At 47.4% G+C, this 18559-nt stretch overlaps 1 protein-coding gene across 1 annotated transcript in view; it reads right to left on the reverse strand.

Annotated features, from left to right (window-relative positions):
* Nucleotides 1-18559, reverse strand: part of LOC137642597 (CCR4-NOT transcription complex subunit 6-like) — a 143738-nt gene that overhangs the window by 66000 nt on the left and 59179 nt on the right. The window contains exon 3 of the mRNA XM_068375294.1: nucleotides 1500-1686. Coding sequence (XP_068231395.1) covers nucleotides 1500-1686 — 187 coding nt within the window. The remainder of the gene's footprint in view (nucleotides 1-1499; nucleotides 1687-18559) is intronic.

Here is an 18559-nt window from a genome sequence, read left to right on the forward strand (position 1 = left end):
TTCTAAACCGCAGCAAGAAGGTGGCGGCAACATACCACCACCCCAGGTGCGGTTTAGGGAGGCTTAGCCTCCTATGCCGGCGGCCATAAGCCGGCAGGGGAGTGACTACTCACCCTGCCGACCTGCCGCCGGCAAAAGACTGAATACTCTGAGATTCTGTCAAAAACCCTAGCCTATTCAAGCTGAAGAAACTACTCTATGGTAAGACCAGAAAGGGCTCAGAGAGAGAGAGGGATTACCCATGACTTTCCAAGGAGACAGGTATCAATTTATATAATTCTAGGAGATATACTATCTCCTTTAGAATCGATAAAACGATACACAAGAGTAAACAGGGAAATGTCTGAAAGTATACTACATCGCCTAGGTTAGCTAACCTAGGCAAGATGAGATCTCGGTTACCTAAATCACCGAAACTCTAACGTATACGATCGACAAAGAAAGAGGAAAATTATGCATACCATAAATATCTTTACAAGTATAATTATGCCTAAATATCTTTCATAATTCATTAATGCTATTTCAACCGGGAAAGTCATTCTACTAACTAAATAACACATGCCTAACAAACGACAGTGCCCATGGCGCCTCCGGTAACAGGCCTAGCTCCTAAGCACAATAAATTACTCTAATTTCACTGTGAAAAGGAGCTAAAATTATATACCTTGTAAAGAATCAATACTGTACTCAACTTTCCGAGGCGAAAGAAGCTGGAGATTGCATAAAAATCCTCGCAGAATCGAACGAAAAGGTTAGATCAACAGGGAACACCACCGTGCCAATTCGCTACAAAATTAGGAATCGCCATCTTGAATATGGCGCCATCTTGATACTCAATAGTAGTATGGGAAATAGGATAACCTTGATAATGGCTCCCCTTCCAAATGTGCCACTCTTCCCCCTCGAGGCAAAAACGCTATTCGGGGTGAGGATCGCTATGTGTCGAATCAAGATATACGTCCCCTGATCTAAGCAATATCCTTAAAGAGAAATTTTAAGGATATTCGCGCCAGGAGTTAGAATTCTGGAGACCTAAAGGTAAATTCTCTGGGAATATCACTGTAGTTCATATATCCCTTGGAAGCTACTATTAGGAACCTTCCATCAGGAGGACATGGCTTGAGCCCAAAAATGGTAGACATAGAATACAGCTAGAGTGATGAGAAGAAAAGTTTAATTCTAGACAAGGCACAAATGAGAATGTGTAGCCCAATATAGTTAATTTCATAAAGAAAAAACTCTTAAATTAAGAGATAAGGAGAAGGGCAAGCAAAACAAGTGTACCAAAGTATGTCCAATGTTACAGATTTAAATTGTTTGGGCATTATTCAAGGAGTAAATAGCATAAAAAAACAAACTAAAGATACAGACTGGTTCCTCATAAAAGAGATGATTCTTCCATTAAAGGCATTTTATAGTGTGATCCTTAAACTATACTGCATAAAAATAAATAAATAAATATATATATATATAAATATATATATATACATAGACTATACCTGAGACGAGTTAGTTCGCCAATTTCAGCAGGGAGACTGCGTATTTTATTACACGATAAGTCCAAATACATTAAATGTTCAAGACGAGCAATTTCTGCAGGAATGCGCGAGAGACAGTTGTCGTTCAGGTACAAGGAGGTTAGATGCTGTAATGTCCATACAGCGGGACTTATGTTTCGAATATTTCCTGGAAAAAGAACGTAGAAAATTGTCTTATATAAACAATAGAATACATCTGAGTTGCTACAAAATATCATGACTCCTGATACTTACCACAACTATTACTAAAACAGTATATAGAGTGCAAAATAGCTAGTGAAATAAAAACCACTACCATATGGCAGTCTAACCAGAATCCAAAGAATATCTAGACTGTCGTCAAAGACATTTTCTGATGATTTTTTTCTCAATTGAATAGTGCAAATTTTAAATGTTAGTATTTTAACTAATCAACCAGTTAAATGGAATTTATAAAAATTGCCTTTTTATGAAAAGTAATAAATTTCATCAATAAAAAAACAACTCTGCAAAAATAAGAATAATGTACCTTATATTACCATGTAAATGACGACCCCATGTAGAGGGAGAACCCCAAACTTTGCTTAAAAAAAAGTTTTTATTCTATGCTCCATAGCAATTTCAAGGCTAACCTAATGTTACTACACTTTTATTATAAATCTTACCACACATAATCTTTATTGTTGTTACTATTATATATTTATGATTTTAGTTTATAAAATAGCTGCATTTCTGTTTAAGAAAGTAAAGACTAAAACAATTCGTTAGTCTGACCACAATGCTCACATCATTCACTCAATGTTTACATATCGTCATACCCTCTAACAACTGTGAATTTCAAGTTTATTAAATAAAGTTTTTTTCCTTTGTTTAAACTTGTTTGCATCATTGTTTTCCTGTATACCATAGTAAGATACCAGTAACCTACAAATTTTGAGGTTTCAGACAACCACCACTACTGCCTTCTCTTGGCAAATAATGTAAACAATCCTAACTGTCCGAAACTAGTTTTTGGTGACGGAAGTACAGTCATGTCTCTCTTCACGAAAGAATTTGCTTAGAAAATTTCAAACTGCGAAACGAGATGCAAATATTTTTTTGACTCATTGCAAAAAATGTTTCATGATAAGAAAACAGATTTGCCAGCCAGGCTCAGAATAAAATAGTCACCCATTAAAAAAAAAGTTGAAGAAAACAGGTTGTTTACTCAATAGAAAATGTATCTCTAAAGTAAGGATAACTATAATAGTGCATATGGTATTGTATATCTTGTATATGTACAATATTTTACAGTATATATTGTATTATTTTCCATTTATTATTGCACTACATTCTAATAACTACTTAATTTACAGGTTTTAACAGTTAGTTTAGGTATACTTAATGGTTCAAATGTATTTGGCTATACAGTATCATTGTGGTTATACTGTAGCTTTATTATAAAATCTAAAGTGGTGTTTTTGTAGGGTTTGGAACGAATTAGGCGATTTATATGTAAACTGTGACTCATAACACGAAATTTTCACGAAACGAAAGCCACTCCAGGACGAGTTCATTTTGTGTTGTGAGGCATTACTGTATTGTAATTAAGAAAAAAATCTCATTTTTATTCTACTCAAACACACAACTATAGCGTATGATTATACTGAGCATGTTATACGCAGTCAAGTCAATCCTTCCTAGCTACTAAGTAGAAAATTTAATTACCATTACAAATATGGAAAATTCTAGGTTTCAGACAATTAGGGTAGCCTACCAACAGGTTCATACAACAGAGCCTGAGTACAGTACTATAAATAAAGATAAAATTACCAGTAAATATTTTTATTTAACTTAAACATAAACTACATACAGTAATTAAAATGAGAATATCGTATGATTTCAAGCCGATCCTTCCAAACTACTAACCTATTAATGAACAATATAACAACACAAAAGAGGTGGAGAAAATAAATTTTTCATAATTTCTACAGTATCTTTCATGTAATAGGAGAACCCTGACTTTTTTCATCCAAAATCACAAATTTTAAGTAATGTATTTTTCCTAACAGTACTTACCTCAAACTACTTTCTTAGGAGTATCTGGGATCTCCTCCCAACCAACCAGAATTTTGTGTAGTTTACCCTACTCCCGTTTTCTATGCGGGGTAACCTCTGGCGGAGTGATACGCGCCATGAGGTGACCCGGGGTCAGAAAGCATGCCTGCTCAGGTCTCGAGCTCCAGTAAGCTTTTGACAGATAGGTTTCTACGAAGTCCTGTAAGGCACTCGGGGCAGGATGGGCGGGCCATAACCCGAAAGTAGTTCGAGGTAAGTACTGTTAGGAAAAATACAAATTACTTAAAATCTGTGATTTGTTCCAACACGGAGTACTTACCTCGAACTACTTTCTTAGGAGACTTACACCTTAGAAGGTGGGAGTGGCCTTCCGGACCTAGAGACCGTGATGAGGAGAGAAAAGGAACCTAGATAGGAGGCTAGGTTCTGCTGACCCCAAAGGAAACACGAGAAAATAGGGAAAACTACGCAAAAAACTCTCTAGTGTATAAGTAACCCACCTCTGCAAAAACCTTGGAGATGCATTCTTCCACTGACAGTGTATCTCATGGCAGTTAAAGGATTTAAGGGTCATATAGGGGAAGGTGATAGGGGAAAAAAAAGGGGTAAGGAAGGAACCTGTGTCTCTTGGACTTGCCGCCCGCGGCTTCCCCGGGGCTACACCTTTAAATCTTTTGGAGCCTGGAAATGGCAGGACCGAGAGAGAACCCATCCAAGGATCTCCTCGAACAATCCTTTAAGTAGTGAGCCGTAAAGGTAGACTGTCTAGACCATGTACCTGCCCGCAGGATTTGGCCCACTGCCATGTTATTTTCAAAGGCTAACGAAGTACTCAGTCCTCTAATGTCGTGGGGTCTAGGCCTTCCTGGAAGAGGGACCCGTGCACTGCTGTAGGCTTACATGATCACCTGGCGTAGCCAGAAGGAGATCGTATTTTTGGAGACCGGCTTCTTCACCAGTCCTGAGGAGACCAACAGACTCTTGGTTTCGGGGCGAAGTTTGGCCGTCCTCTCTAGGTACTTCCGTACTGCCCTGACTGGACACAGAAGCAAGTCCCTCGGGTTGTCCGAACGCGGGATAGCTGGCACTGAGAACCCTTTAAACTTGGGGTCCCAACCAGCTGGATTCTGAGTCTTGGCTACGAAAGAGGGTAAGAATCTGAAGGTAGCTTCTCGCCAGCCCTTCGAGTGTGAGATCTCGTAAGACAGGCCATGAATCTCACCTACTCTTTATGCTGATGCCAGAGGTAACAGAAAGACTGTCTTGAAGGTGAGCTCCTTGTCTAGAATGTCTTTGAGAGGCTCGAAGGGGGTTCCGAAAGCATCTTCCGTACCCTAGCCCCATCCCACTGCGGCACTCTAGCGGCTTGGGGGAAACACGACTGCTCGAAGCTCTTGATGAGCATCGAGATATGTCTGGAGGCACCTAGGTCGATGCCCTTCAGGAGGAAGACTTGGCCCAGCGCTACCCGGACTACTTTAATGGCTGGGATGGACGTGCCCACTTCGTCCCTGAGATAGGCCAGGAAGTCTGCTATCTCGTGAATGGAGGCCCCTAACGGCCTAATGTTCTTCAAGGAGCACCCCTTAGTAAAGGTAGCCCACTTTGCCTGGTACACCGCGACTGACGAACGTTTCAGGTACCCTGACATCCTCGATGCCCTCCTCGACGAATATCCTTCCTTTCTCAGGAGACGCTCGATAACCTCCACGCATGAAGGCGGAGGGACCGAGGGTTTTTGTGGAACCTTTGGAAGTGAGGCTGCCGGAGAAAGTCTGGTTTGTCTGCAAGTGGCCAAGGTGGAAGGTGTGCCAGTTCCTTTAGATCCGCGAACCACTCTCTCTCCGGCCACCAGGGTGCTACCAAAGTCATCCACAGGTTGGCCGCCCGTCTCACCCTGTTGAGGACCTGTCTGAGCATCCCGAAGGGAGGGAAGGTGTAAACGCCAAGGTTGTCCCAAGGGTGTTGGAAGGCATCCTCGAACGCTGCTGCTGGATCTGGCACAGGAGAACAAAACATGGGGAACTGTGCGTTTAGTCTCGTGGCGAAGAGGTCTATCACCGGTGAGCCCCACTTCAGGATGAGGGTTTTGGCCACTTTTGGGTGTAGGGACCACTCGGGCCCTACCACTTAACCCATCCTGCTGAGGCTGTCGGCCAGGACTTTCCTCTTCCTCGGAATGAACCTGGCTGAAATATTGATTTGTTCCACTTCGGCCCATTCTAGGAACTCCAACGTGAGACTGCACAGTTCCTTCAACTTCAGTCCTCCTTGCTTTTTCACGTAGGCCACCACCGTGGCGCTGTCGCACATCAGAGCCACGGCGTTTCCCCGGAGTAGATGGACGAACTCTAGGCACGCCCTTTGTACAGCTATCATCTCCAGCACGTTTATGTGCAGGTTCGTCTCCTCGACTTCCCATTTTCCCTTTTGCTGTTTTGTCGAGAAGATGGGCACCCCAGCCCTCCTTGGATGCGTCCATGAACAGGAGCATCTCCAGAGGGTCAGCTGCGAAGGGCATTCCCTTGATGGTGTTCGTTCTGACGTGCCACCACTCCAGGACTTCCTTCGTCTCTGGGGACACCGGGACTATCTTATGCGGGGAGTCCTATCAGTCTTTGCCAGTCCTTGGCTCTCCTGGGCTGGCCCGACAGGAAGGGCCAGAGTATCTGTTCTAGGTTGTCCAGTCTCTCCGCGGAGGGGAAGGCTCTCGCCCACCGGGAGTCTAGGACCATCCCTAGGTAGGTCATCCTGGTGGAGGGTATTAGCCGGGACTTCTCCAGGTTGCTGATGATACTCGAGACGTTGCAGAACTGCAGGAGCTTCGTGCCTTGCTCCCTCAGTACTTCCTCTAAGGCTGAAAGCAACAACTAGTCGTCTAGGTACCGAATCAGGTGGATGCCCTGTTCGTGTGACCAGGCTGAAACTGTCGCGAAGACCCTCATGAAGATCTGAGGGGCTGTCGACAGTCCGAAGCAGAGGGTTTTGAACTGCAACGTTTGGGTACCCCATTTTACCCTTAGGTACTTCCTGCTGGAGGGATGGACAGGGACCTGGAAGTAGGCATCTTTGAGGTCTATGGACCTCATGAAGTCCTCTTCCTTCAAGGCCGCTAGGACCGACTTCGGAGTGTCCATCTTGAAATCGGTCTTGCACACGAATTTGTTGAGGACGGAGAGGTCTATGACCAGTCTCCAGCCCCCTGTCGCCTTCTCCACCAGGAAGAGCCTGCTGTAGAACCCTGGACCCGGGTTCTTGACTGGTTCCACTGCCCCTTTCGCCAGCATTGCCAAGACTTCTTCCTGCGATCCTGCTACTCTCAAGGGGTCCTTGGGTGCCAACCACTCCGCCTGTTGATCTGGGATCAGAGGAGGGGGGGGGGTGTCTGCTAGGAAGGGCAACTTGTACCCTTCCTTTAGTACTGCTACGATCCACGGATCCGCTCCGTGGTTCCGCCATGCTTGCCAAGATCATTTGAGGCATCACCCCACCTGAGGCGTCAGCCAGAGTAGGGGGCCTCCCCTACTACCTCCTTCGAGAGGCGCGGCCTGAACGCCCTCTCCTGGAGTCCGAGAAGGACGGTCTGAAGGCTAACTGTGTAGTCTAAGCTCCTCTACGGGAGGGGGGGGGGCAAGGCGAGGTCAAGATTACATGTGCCAATGTCTACATCCGACGGGCGGATGGAGCCGAAGAGACAATGGGCAAAGAGGAGAGGAGAGGCTTCCTAGGTGACCTCTTGGACGCCTTCTTCTTCTTGGTGCCGTAGCGCACCCACTGCACCTCGTTCCAGGACTTGCACTCCGGACACGTGGCTGTAGGAGAACATAAGCTGCCCCTACACGATGAACACAGAGGAAAAGGGTAGGAAAGGGTATGGAATGAACACAATGGAACCACGTGAGACACAAAGGGTCGCACTGGGTAAGGAGAGAGCGTCGAGATGTTATCACGACGCGACCAGAAAACTTACTGGAGCTCGAGACCTGAGCAAGCATGCTCTCTGACTCTGTGACCCCGGGTCACCTAATGACGCGTATCACTCCGCCAGAGGTTACCCCGCATAGAAAACGTGAGTAGGGTAAACTACACAAAATTCTGATCGGTTGGGAGGCGATTCCAGATACTCCTAAGAAAGTAGTTCGAGGTAAGTACTCCGTGTTGGAACAAACTGGTCTTAAAATTTTGCTCATTACACGGCAATATATGGTATATTATATATGGTATATTTTTACTTTAAAATTATAGACTAAAAGGCTACCTAAAGGGCTGTGACTCAGCCTGATTAGAACAAATATTATTTTGGGGTTACTTCAAACTCCTACTACTTTTTTGTTTACCAATCAAATTTTTTTCTTATTTAAAGACCATTTGAAAGAGAATTTTATACACTAAAAGTTATACTTTAGAAATTTTCTTAGCTTTCTTATTCTTTATATATACTGCATTATATTATCAAGGTACTTTACATAAGTCCCTTTCAGAGGCGACTATTTTTCATATGGTTTTTATTTTTTTGAAAATTGAATGCACAAATTATAGGCTATAAAATTCCCGATCTGTTCATATTTGAATTACAAAAAGAGGTCAACAATAAAGATAGTAGCAAATTTTCTACGAAAATTTCATATCTTAAGAAATCAGAATTTAGAGATTATTTTTTTAGGCATTGATTGAATATACTCTTATTGTAAGTATGGGCTTTCAGCAGTAATTTTCCTGACCACTAGTGACAATAAGGACGTAATCATCATATTCTAGGGGCATTTACTATGCCCTGGGGAGCCCTTCCCTCTAATTCAGAAATATATACTGTACTCTACATATCCCAAATGGGTACACATGAGCAGGTTGTGGCTAGCATTATAAAATCCTACCTGCGTATTTTATTGGCAAACCATAGACTTTTAACATCTTTCGTTATCGTCTGACACTTTATGCAAATATAAAATCGAGCAAAGAAATATGATGAAAATGCATGCAGCAAATATCATTTACAAATACCATATAGAATATAAGATAATCTATTCCCCAGGAAATCATAGAAAATGACAAATTCGTAGATAATTTGTATTTTTCCTAACTATACAAACCTTAGCTATTTACATGGAGTAATTACTTCGGCGTAGCTGAATGACGAGCCATAAAAGTTTTAACGAGGGTTTACTGTACTACCCCGCCGCTAGTTAGCGGGGGGTAGGGAGGGGTAGCTAGCTTGAACCCCCCTTCCCCCCCCCCTCAGACACAATGGTGAATGCTTCACTTTGCTTAGAGGTAGGAATTTTCCCGGGGGACAGGGCTGGCGGGCAAATATGTGTAAATAGCTAAGGTTTTTATAGTTAGGAAAAATACAAATTATCTACGAATTTGTCATTTGTTCCGTAACTGAAATACAAACCACGCTATTTACATGGGGTGACTCAACCCTTAGGAAGGGAGGTAAGTCCCTGTCATACTGGCATTGGCTTGCCCGGGGACCCCAAATTCGAGTGTGTAAGTACTCAAGAAATAAGGGGTCCCTGCTCCACGCTGGCATGCTGTGAAACTGCTGCGGCCTACATAAGCTGTGTGAGAAGGTGAGAAGTGACTCGTCCTAGGAAGTTGACCTGGAGTTCTTCAGATGGAAATCTAGGCTAGGACTCTCCCAATACCACCTCGTCAGGGTATGGGAACATGACAGTATTACAGTACATTTAATACTAGGAACACAAGGGAGCATGGCTTACCCGCAGAGGTTCGAGGTCAGCTGTGCAGAGAACCCAGGATGCTGCTTTCTCCAAGGGAGGAGAGGATGAAGAAAAGAATAAGGGCCAGACAGATCTTTTCATTCACGCAGACTAAAAACGGGTAACAATGCCCTCAACCTTCTGCTACTTGTCCATTAAGGAGCCTGAGGTTTAAACCAGCTGTTGTGCAGCCACCACAGGGCCGATAGAGAACGTATCGAGCCTCCTGTGTGTCATGTCTTGCAGGTTGTGGGCCGTGAAGGTGGTCTGACGCTTCCACACCCCAGCTTGAAGGACCTGCGTCACTGAATAATTTTTCTTGAGGCCAGGGACATAGCTATGCCCCTGACATCATGCGCTCTAGGGCGACTTGACGGAGAAGGGTCAGGATTCAAGGCCAGATGTATCACCTTGCGAATCCAGGCCAAGATGGCATCCCTGGTGACCCTCCTCTTCGTCTTCCCGGTGCTCACGAACAGGGCTTGCACCTGGGGACGAACTGCAGCTGTTCTTTTAAGATACAACCTCAGACTCCTGACTGGGAACAGTAGGAGATGGTCTGGGTCATCTGTTACAGAACGGAGACTCGAAACCCGGATTCTGAGTCTTGGCAACAAACTCAGGGACGAAGCTGAACGTAACCTCCGCCCATCCCCTTGAATGGGCGATGTCGTACGAGAGACCATGTAGTTCACTGACTCGCTTGGCCAAGGCCAAAGCTAGCAGGAAAACCGTCTTCCAGGTAAGGTGGCGATCTGAAGCCTGGCGTAATGGTTCGTAGGGAGGTCTCTTCAGAGACCTGAGAACTCGAACCACGTTCCATGGAGGAGGTCTCACTTCCGACTGAGGGCAGGTAAGTTCATAACTCCATATGAGAAGGGAAAGTTCCAGCGAGGAAGAAATGTCCATTCCTTTAAGCCTGAAGGCAAGACTTAAGGCTGAGCGATAGCCTTTCACTGCCGAGACAAAGGCGCATTTCCTCCCGCAAATACACGAGGAACTCCGCTATTGCTGGAATAGTGGCATCGAGGGGATAGATACCCCTTCCACGACACCAACCACAGAAGACTCGCCACTTCGCCTGGTAGACCCCTCCGGATGAGTTGCGCAGGTGACCAGACATCCTGTTCGCAACTTGTTGCGAAAATCCTCTCTCTGTGAGGAGATGCTGGATAGTCTCCAGGCGTGAAATCAAAGCGAAGCTACGGCTTTGTGGAAGATGTTGGCGTGTGGTTGTTTGAGTAGCTCGTGACGTGGAGGGAGTTCTCTCGGAACCTCCGTGAGGAGTTGCAGAAGGTCCGGGAACCATTCTGCGTGATGCCATAGCGGAGCTATTAGGGTCATTGAAAAATTGACCGATGTTCTGGTCTTGTTGAGCACCCTTCTCATCAGACAGAACGGGGGAAAGGCGTACACATCGACGTTGTCCCACCGTTGTTGGAAGGCATCCTGCCAGAGAGCCTTGGGGTCCGGGACTGGGGAGCAGTACAGCGGGAGCTTGAAATTCAGCGCTGTTGCAAACAGATCCACAGTCGGGGAACCCCATAAAGTCAGGACTTTGTTGGCTACTTGACGATCCAAAGACCACTCGGTACTCACTATCTGCGTCGCTCTGCTCAGACTGTCGGCGAGCACATTCCTTTTGCCTGGAATGAAGCGAGCCGCTAGCGAGATCGAGTAGTCTTCGGACCATCTCAGAATCTCTACTGCAAGATGGGATGGCTGTTCCGAAAAGGTACCTCCCTGCTTGTTGATATAAGCCACCACCGTGGTGTTGTCGCTCATCACCACCACAGAGTGGCCCGCCAGGACTTGGTGGAACTTCTGAAGTGCCAGGAACACGGCCTTCATTTCTAGCAGATTTATGTGAAGGTACTTTTCTGATTCTGACCACAGGCCTGAGGTCCTGTGGTTCAGAACGTGGGCCCCCCACCCTTTCTTTGATGCGTCCGAGAACAACATCAAACCTGGGGGAAGGACGAGAAGATCCACTCCCTTTCGTAGGTTCTCGTCTGCCACCCACCACTGGAGATCCGTCCGTTCCGCAGGACCCACAGGGACCAAAGTGTCTGGGGAATCGTGACCTTGATTCTACCGGGACTTGAGTCGCCACTGGAGGGATCTTATTCTGAGCCGACCGTTGGGAACGAGACGGGCCAGGGAGGAGAGGTGGCCGAGGAGATGCAGCCACGATTGGGCTGGGAGTTCTTCTCGATTGAGGAAAGGCCTCGCGACCTTCCTCAGCCTTGCTATCCTGTCACCTATGGGAAGGCTTTGTGGAGATTGGTGTCTATGACCATGCCTAGATATACCAGTTTCTGAGAGGGCTGCAGAGAGGACTTCTCGAGATTTACCATGATCCCTAGATCCTGGCAAACTTCGAGGAGCTTGTCTCGGTGGCGAAGAAGGGTTGCCTCCGAGTCCGCTAGGATCAGCCAGTCGTCCAGATAATGAAGGAGACGGATGCCGATCCTGTGAGCCCACGAAGAGATCAGGGTGAACACTCTGGTGAACACCTGAGGGGCTGTGGAGAGACCGAAACAGAGCACCTTGAACTGGTAGATCTTGTTGTCTAAGCAAAATCTTAGGTACTTCCTTGAAGACGGATGGACTGGGATCTGGAAGTACGGGTCCTTCAGGTCCAGTGTACACATGAAGGCTTGTGGTCTCACTGCGAGTCTGACCGTGTCTGCCGTCTCCATACTGAACGGAGTCTGCTTGACAAACACGTTCAGGGTTGAGAGGTCAATGACTGGTCTCCAGACTCCAGACGCCTTTCTCACAAGAAAGAGTCGACTGTAGAAGCCTGGGGACCCGTCTACAACCTCCTGGAGAGCGTCCTTCTTCAACATGGTCTGGACTTCTGCCCAAGGGGCTTGCCCTCTTGCCGATCCCATGGCAAGAGAGCTCAACGACACTGGATTCGCTGTCAGGGGAGGTAAAGAAGCTGTGAACGGGACGCGATAATTCTGAGCGATCACGGAAATCGTCCAGGTATCTGCCCCGAGTTGCTGCCACCTTGTCGCGCAACTTTGTAGGCATCCCCTCACTGGTGGACATGCAGGGGGACTGCCAACCCTAGCGTTTACGGCCTCGGCCGTTACCTCTAGGGTTCTTGCCTCCCCTGGAGGACTTCTTGCTCCTTCTGCTCTTGGCAGGAAAGGGCTTAGACACCTTCGGCTTCGCTGCAGTGGTCTTCTTCGTGTCCTTAGCTGGACAGGGCTGTTGAGCCGCTGGAGGTTTGTAGGGCCTCGATGTCCGGGCCCTATGGATGAGGGAATCCTGGTTGGACTTCCTCCACCTCTCAGCGGTAAGCTCCACGTCCTTAGGCTCAAACAAACTCTTACCGAACACGAAAGTGTGTCTGAACCTGCTATCCTCCGAACTGGGAACGTTCTGGTGGAACCTCTCAGCCACAGCGTCCCATCGTTTGAGAATCGTATTGGCCCACAAGCTCGAGACTTGGTGGGCCTGAAACTCAATGGTCCGCGTGCCTGAGATCAAGAAAGTCTCCAGTGCCTTCCTAGTGCTTTCTTTGGAGAGGTCCTCAGACCACACCAGGATGCCCAGAGACCCCAGCCAGATGTCAAGCCACGAAATTGCCTGCATGGCACACTTAGCGACCTTCTCCTGGCTTAAGATCTCAGTAACTTAGTAGGACACGTGCCGGTTGGAGAGTCTCTCTAGAGGGACTCCCCCGGTGAGTTATTCCACGGAGTGATGAATCGGAAGACCCAAACAAGACTCCTCAAGGATCTCAAAGTACCTCCTCTGATGGACTCGAGGAGGAGGGAGGAGCTTGTTACCGGCGCTGGATCTGCTGGAGGAGGCAAGCTCAGAGAGCTGGCCCTCGACCTTGTCCCTGGCACTCTTCATCCCCTGAGACCAGGGCAAAGCTGCACTGGCCCTAGAGGGTTTCTGGGTGCCGTAGACGCAGTCCATGACCGTGTCCTTACCTTCACGAGGAGGAATATCAGGGTCTGGGATCCTGTTGAGGTTCCTCATGAGGGTCAGGACTTACCAGAACGCGTGTTCTGACTCTTGGTGCTCTCCTCCTGAAGGACTGGCAGCGAAGTCTCCCATCCCCAGTGGCTCTACCTGGGGACACGTGGACATCCTCGGAAGGTCTAGATGGCTCCTGCCTGATCCTTGTTGACGATTTATGGATTGTCTTAGAGTCCTTCGGTTCCCTCCTGGGCGGGATACAGAACTCGAGTAGCGATGGGTGCAGGCTCTTTTCCACCCCTGGACGAGAAGACTTCTCAGGGAGAGGCGGAATTTCCCCCATTGGTGCGATGGGGGAACAGTCCGGCTCGTCCGACTCTCCTGAGGATGGGTAATCCTCATCCGCAGGGGAGGGAGAGAAAGTCTGGGGGGGGGGGAAGGAGCCTTGCACAAGGATCTGCGAGGAGACAAAATAGGCCTTGGAGGTGTTTCCACGGGAGAGACTCCTCTCTTCCTCTTCAGGGGGGAGGACGCTGCCACTGATTTGTGACCCATGTCAGAGAGGGCGGGCTTCATCGCCTGCACAAGAGCTCTGACCAGGGTCCCGAACCAGGGCTGCTGGCTGACAGTCGCGCTGTCAGATATTCCCTCTGGAGGGAAGGGGATCGTTCAATCCCTTGGAGGAGTCGACAAATGCGGGTTCGCCTGAGAAGCTGAAACGAAAGAGTCCTTAGACCTGTCCGGGAACCGCCCCTCCTCCGGCGAGCGTGCTGTTCTGCGCTTGCGAGGAGGGGAACGAGACAAAGACCTATCCGCCTGGCGACGCTCGCGCTGGAGGTTGCGTGATGGGCCCTGATCAGGGTCGCGCGCGAAAGGATCGCGTGACACAAGAATCTCGCGCTCACACATGGGCGTGGGCGAGAGAGGATGGTTGAGCAGGCGCGAGGGCGCGTAGGCGAGGCCACAGGCGCGCGGGCGCGAGGGCGCGCAGGAGCTGGAGCGGGCGCATGTAGGAGATGGCGAGGGCGTGTGGCGCGCAGGAGCCGGAACGGGAGGAGGCCGGATACGAGGACGCGCAGCATCCTGATGCGGCACTGGAGGGCGCGAGAGGTCAATGGCGCCTGGGCGCGTACCCAGTTCAGGAAAGCCCAAGGGAGGGATGGCGCGTAGGTAGGCACTGGTCCGAAAGAACAGGCATACTAGCCTGTGGGCGCACTGGGCGCGCAGGTGATTGTGGGCGCGCATCAGGATGTGGACGCACTGGTGTGCGCTGCTGCGGTGGGCGATCAGGACGCGCGGTTGGATTAGGGCGCACAGGTGTGCGCTGGAGGGTTGCATGGGGCGCCTTGATAACTGGAACTGGGCGCGCAACCGGAGTGTCGCGCGCGGCTGGAACGCGTGCAGGATCGCGTTCTGGAGGGAGAGCCCTGGGGTGCCTGTGAGCGCCCGTGCGCTAACTTGGGCGCCTCCTGGGTGGCGCGCTGCGATGGGACTGGAACTGCACGTAACTCCAGACGAGCGCTCCGAGTCCAGAGGAACCTGTGAGCGCTTGTGCGCTAGCGTAGGAACCTTCTAACTCCCTTGTGAGGGGAAGGAAGGCCTCTACGGCGAAGGGGAGGACGAGCCTTCCGCCTTATACGCCCACGAGGGGCCATGGGATCAGCAGGCTGACCATCAAGGGGCCTCCGCGGAGGAGTCTCTGTAAGTGAACTCCCCCGAGGGGAAGAATCACCGGCAGGAGAGACCGTGGGACTTAGATCCTCCCTCGAAACGTGTTCGGAGGGGGAATCTAAGCCGTCAGCTACCTCAGCAACAGGAACGGGGGTTTGACTAGACCCACGAGATGTCTCCGTCACAACAACGTCAACCACAGACAGAGGATCTATCCCTGCTGTAGTTGGCGATTGTTTGACATCTGCACCAAGTTTGATCATGTCAAACAGGGCTTCCTTGGAGGGCGAACCCTGCAGCCCCAAGGAAGCCCAAAGCTGCAACAAAACATGATTAGACATATTCAAATCCTCCTCCAGGGGGAAGAGGGGCAGCCGCCTTGCTATGGGAGGCGACTACCTCTCCCGCACCCCAGGATCGGTCAACAGCAGTACGGTCTACGCTACCACTCGCCGGCCTCTTGGAAGAGACCGCTCGAGGGGGAGCTTCGGAGGAGTAAAGGGCTACGGAAGAAGAAGTCTTGGAATTTTCTCTCTTCAAAGAAGCCTCTGAAGGAGAAAGATCCCTTTTAAATCTTTTCTTCCGGCGCCGGGCAAACCTCTCCCACTGGGAGGTAGACCACTCCCTACATTCAATACAAACATTACCACTATCACACCGCTGGCCCCTACAGTGAGGACATAAGGTGTGGGGATCGGTGTTGACCGCCGACATAAAGGTCCCACAAGGGCGGATGGGATGTCCAGGGCATGTACGCATAGTAGTAGAGGCCAACTTCAAACACACTGGAAAAGAAAAAGCAGAAAACAGATTAAATATGGCAGTCAAAGCGAGAGAGGGAGCAGACAGGTCTGTTCTCTGCCCGAGCCAAAAGTAAAGTGAAGCATTCACCAGTGTGCGTGAAAGGGGGGGGGGGGGGGCTAGGTACCCCCTCCCTACCACCCGCTAACTAGCAGTGGGGTAGTAAACTCTTGTCAAAACTTTTATGGTTCGTCATTCAGCTACGCCGGAGTAATTACCCCATGTAAATAGCGTGGTTTGTATTTCAGTTACGGAACAAATGGGTGTTACAGTAATGTATCTGGGATAATAAAATAAACATATTTCCCTGAAATACTTGAAGAAAAAATAAGTAAATAGGTACCCTGGTCAGAAAAGGGTTGCTCATGAGGTAGGATGTGCTTGTGTAAATATATACTAAGAACTTTTTAGCAATAAAACAAATTGTATTCATCAAAAAAAATGTCTGAAACAGAATATACAGATGTTCTAGCTAAAACTGCAATTTCCAAAATTCCCAGCAGAGGTCGTAAGTTGCACCTCTTAATATAAGTATAAATAAAGAAAATTAATTCAGAATTATGATGAACAAACAAATACTTTCAAAACACTTTAAATGAAAATGAGCAATAGCACAATACAATATAAGAGATAAAATTTTCACGAAAAGTATTTCTATACTTATCAAATATTGATACACTGTATTTGCCTCAAGCACAATTTTGGTGAAAATATTTCGTCAAAACAAGAGTTTTCCTAGACTTCAAGCCATCCTTACCAGGCATTTATATATCCTTACCACCAAGCATCGGTAAATATGACAAAATGATATTTTCATAATAAAATAAATTTTTTAACATACTTACCTGCTGGTTATATAAAAATAGCATCAAGTCTCTGACGTCCGGCAGAAATTCAAAACTCGCGGCAATCGCAGATAGAATAGCCAGATGTACACTAGCGCCCTCACGCGAGATACACAGAACCATTCCATGAATCCCCAGATTTTCCATGCCCATAGAATGTCTCTGGAGGGGAGGAGGGGGGGAATAAAGTTTATATAACCAGCGGGTAAGTATGTTCAAAAATTTATTTTATTATGAAAATAGCATTTTTAAACATTAAACTTACCCGCTGGTTATATAAAAATAGCTGATTGACACCCTTGGTGGAAGGTTAGAGACACCCAACATTGTTGGAATTTTACTTAAGAGTCAATAAACAAGCTTAAGGGTTCTTATCTGATAAGGAAGCTGACTTCAATGAATAATTTCATTATGTCCACTTTCCTTATGAGATCCAGCGATCCACCCAGGGGGCTGAAGATCTCTAGGAGCTGTCAAACCAGTGTAAAAACCTCTATGTTGACAGGACCTCCTCCAATACCCTTGTTCCGGGCTCTCTCAAGGAACAAAATTGACCACCTGCTAAAATCAATGATTGTGGAAGACTGTCGACCAATCTCCAAGCAACCATAAAAATACAAAAGTTCCAAGAGAAGAAAAGGGTATTAGGATTATGGGAATGTAGTGGTGGATCCTTCCCCCACTACTACACTCGCTACTACGAATGGTCCTAGATTGAAGCAGTCCTCAAAAAGAGTCTGGACACGTTTCAAATAAAGTGAAGCGAACACAGATTTACTCCTCTAAAAGGTTGTGCCCTTAATGCTTTGCAACGATCTATTCTGCTTGAAGGCCACCGAAGTTGTTACAATTTGAACTTCAAGCGTCTTGGCCTTTATAAAAACTTGCAGTATGCCTTATTGCAAAGTGCATGAGCTTCTTAATTAAGAGCCTGATGAAGAATGAAAGAGCATTCTTCGACATCTGTAACGAGGACTTCTAGACCGAGCACCAGAGAGATTCCGACTAGCCTCGCAACACTTTCGTTCAGTTCAGATATAACTTCAGGGCTCTTACTGAGCACAGGACTCTCTCTAACTCCTCGCCAGCCACATCCGAAAGATTCGGAATCTCAAAAGCCGTGGGTCAAGGTTGAGAAGGGCGTTCGTTCGTGGCGAGAAAGCCTAACTGCAATGAGCAGATAGCTTTGTGATCTCGAAAAATACAATCCATTTAAGCTAAAAGCATGAATCCCATTGACTCTGTGAGCTGTCGCCAGACTGACAAAAAATAGAGTCTTCATCGTGAGGTCCTTAAATGAAGCTGAATGCAAGGGCTCAAACTTGCTACCCATAATGAACTTCAGGACAATATTCAGATTCCAAACTGGTGAATCCTGGAGCTGTTGCTTTGATGTTTCAAATGATTTGAAAAGTTTCTGTAGGTCTTTAGCATTAGAAAAGTCCAAGTCTTTGTGTCATGAATACAGTTGCTAACATACTCTTGTATCCTATGATGCTGGAGGATAACAAAATTGTATTTCCTTCGAAGATGTAACAGGAAGTCAGCAATCTGAGTTACAGAAGTACTGGGCGAGGAAAGAGAGTTGACTCTGCACCCCTCTCTAACAAACCTCGTACCTAGATTGTTAAACCTTGATGGCAGAAGTACTCCTTGCTCCTGCTATAGCTGTAGTTGCTTCCTTCGAGAAAACCTCTAGATCTTGTGAGTTTTTCAATAATCTGAAGACAGTTAGATGAAGAGCTTGGAGATTTAGATGGTACCTTCCAAGTGGGGTTGTTTGAGTAAATCCACTCTTAATGAAAGACTACTTTGAGTGTCTACCATCCATTGCAGTATCTCTGTGAACCACTCTCTGAGGGCCAAAAGAAGGCCACTAGAGTCAATCCGTTCCTTCCGTGTGACACAAACTTTTGCATTACTTTGTAATGAATTGAACAGTGGAAATGCGTACAAGTCCATGTCACGAGCTGTTTGACGCTCGGGGTAGCATTCTGCT

This window comes from Palaemon carinicauda, chromosome 6 (genome assembly GCF_036898095.1).
Source record: "Palaemon carinicauda isolate YSFRI2023 chromosome 6, ASM3689809v2, whole genome shotgun sequence".
NCBI classification, from domain to species: domain Eukaryota; kingdom Metazoa; phylum Arthropoda; class Malacostraca; order Decapoda; family Palaemonidae; genus Palaemon; species Palaemon carinicauda.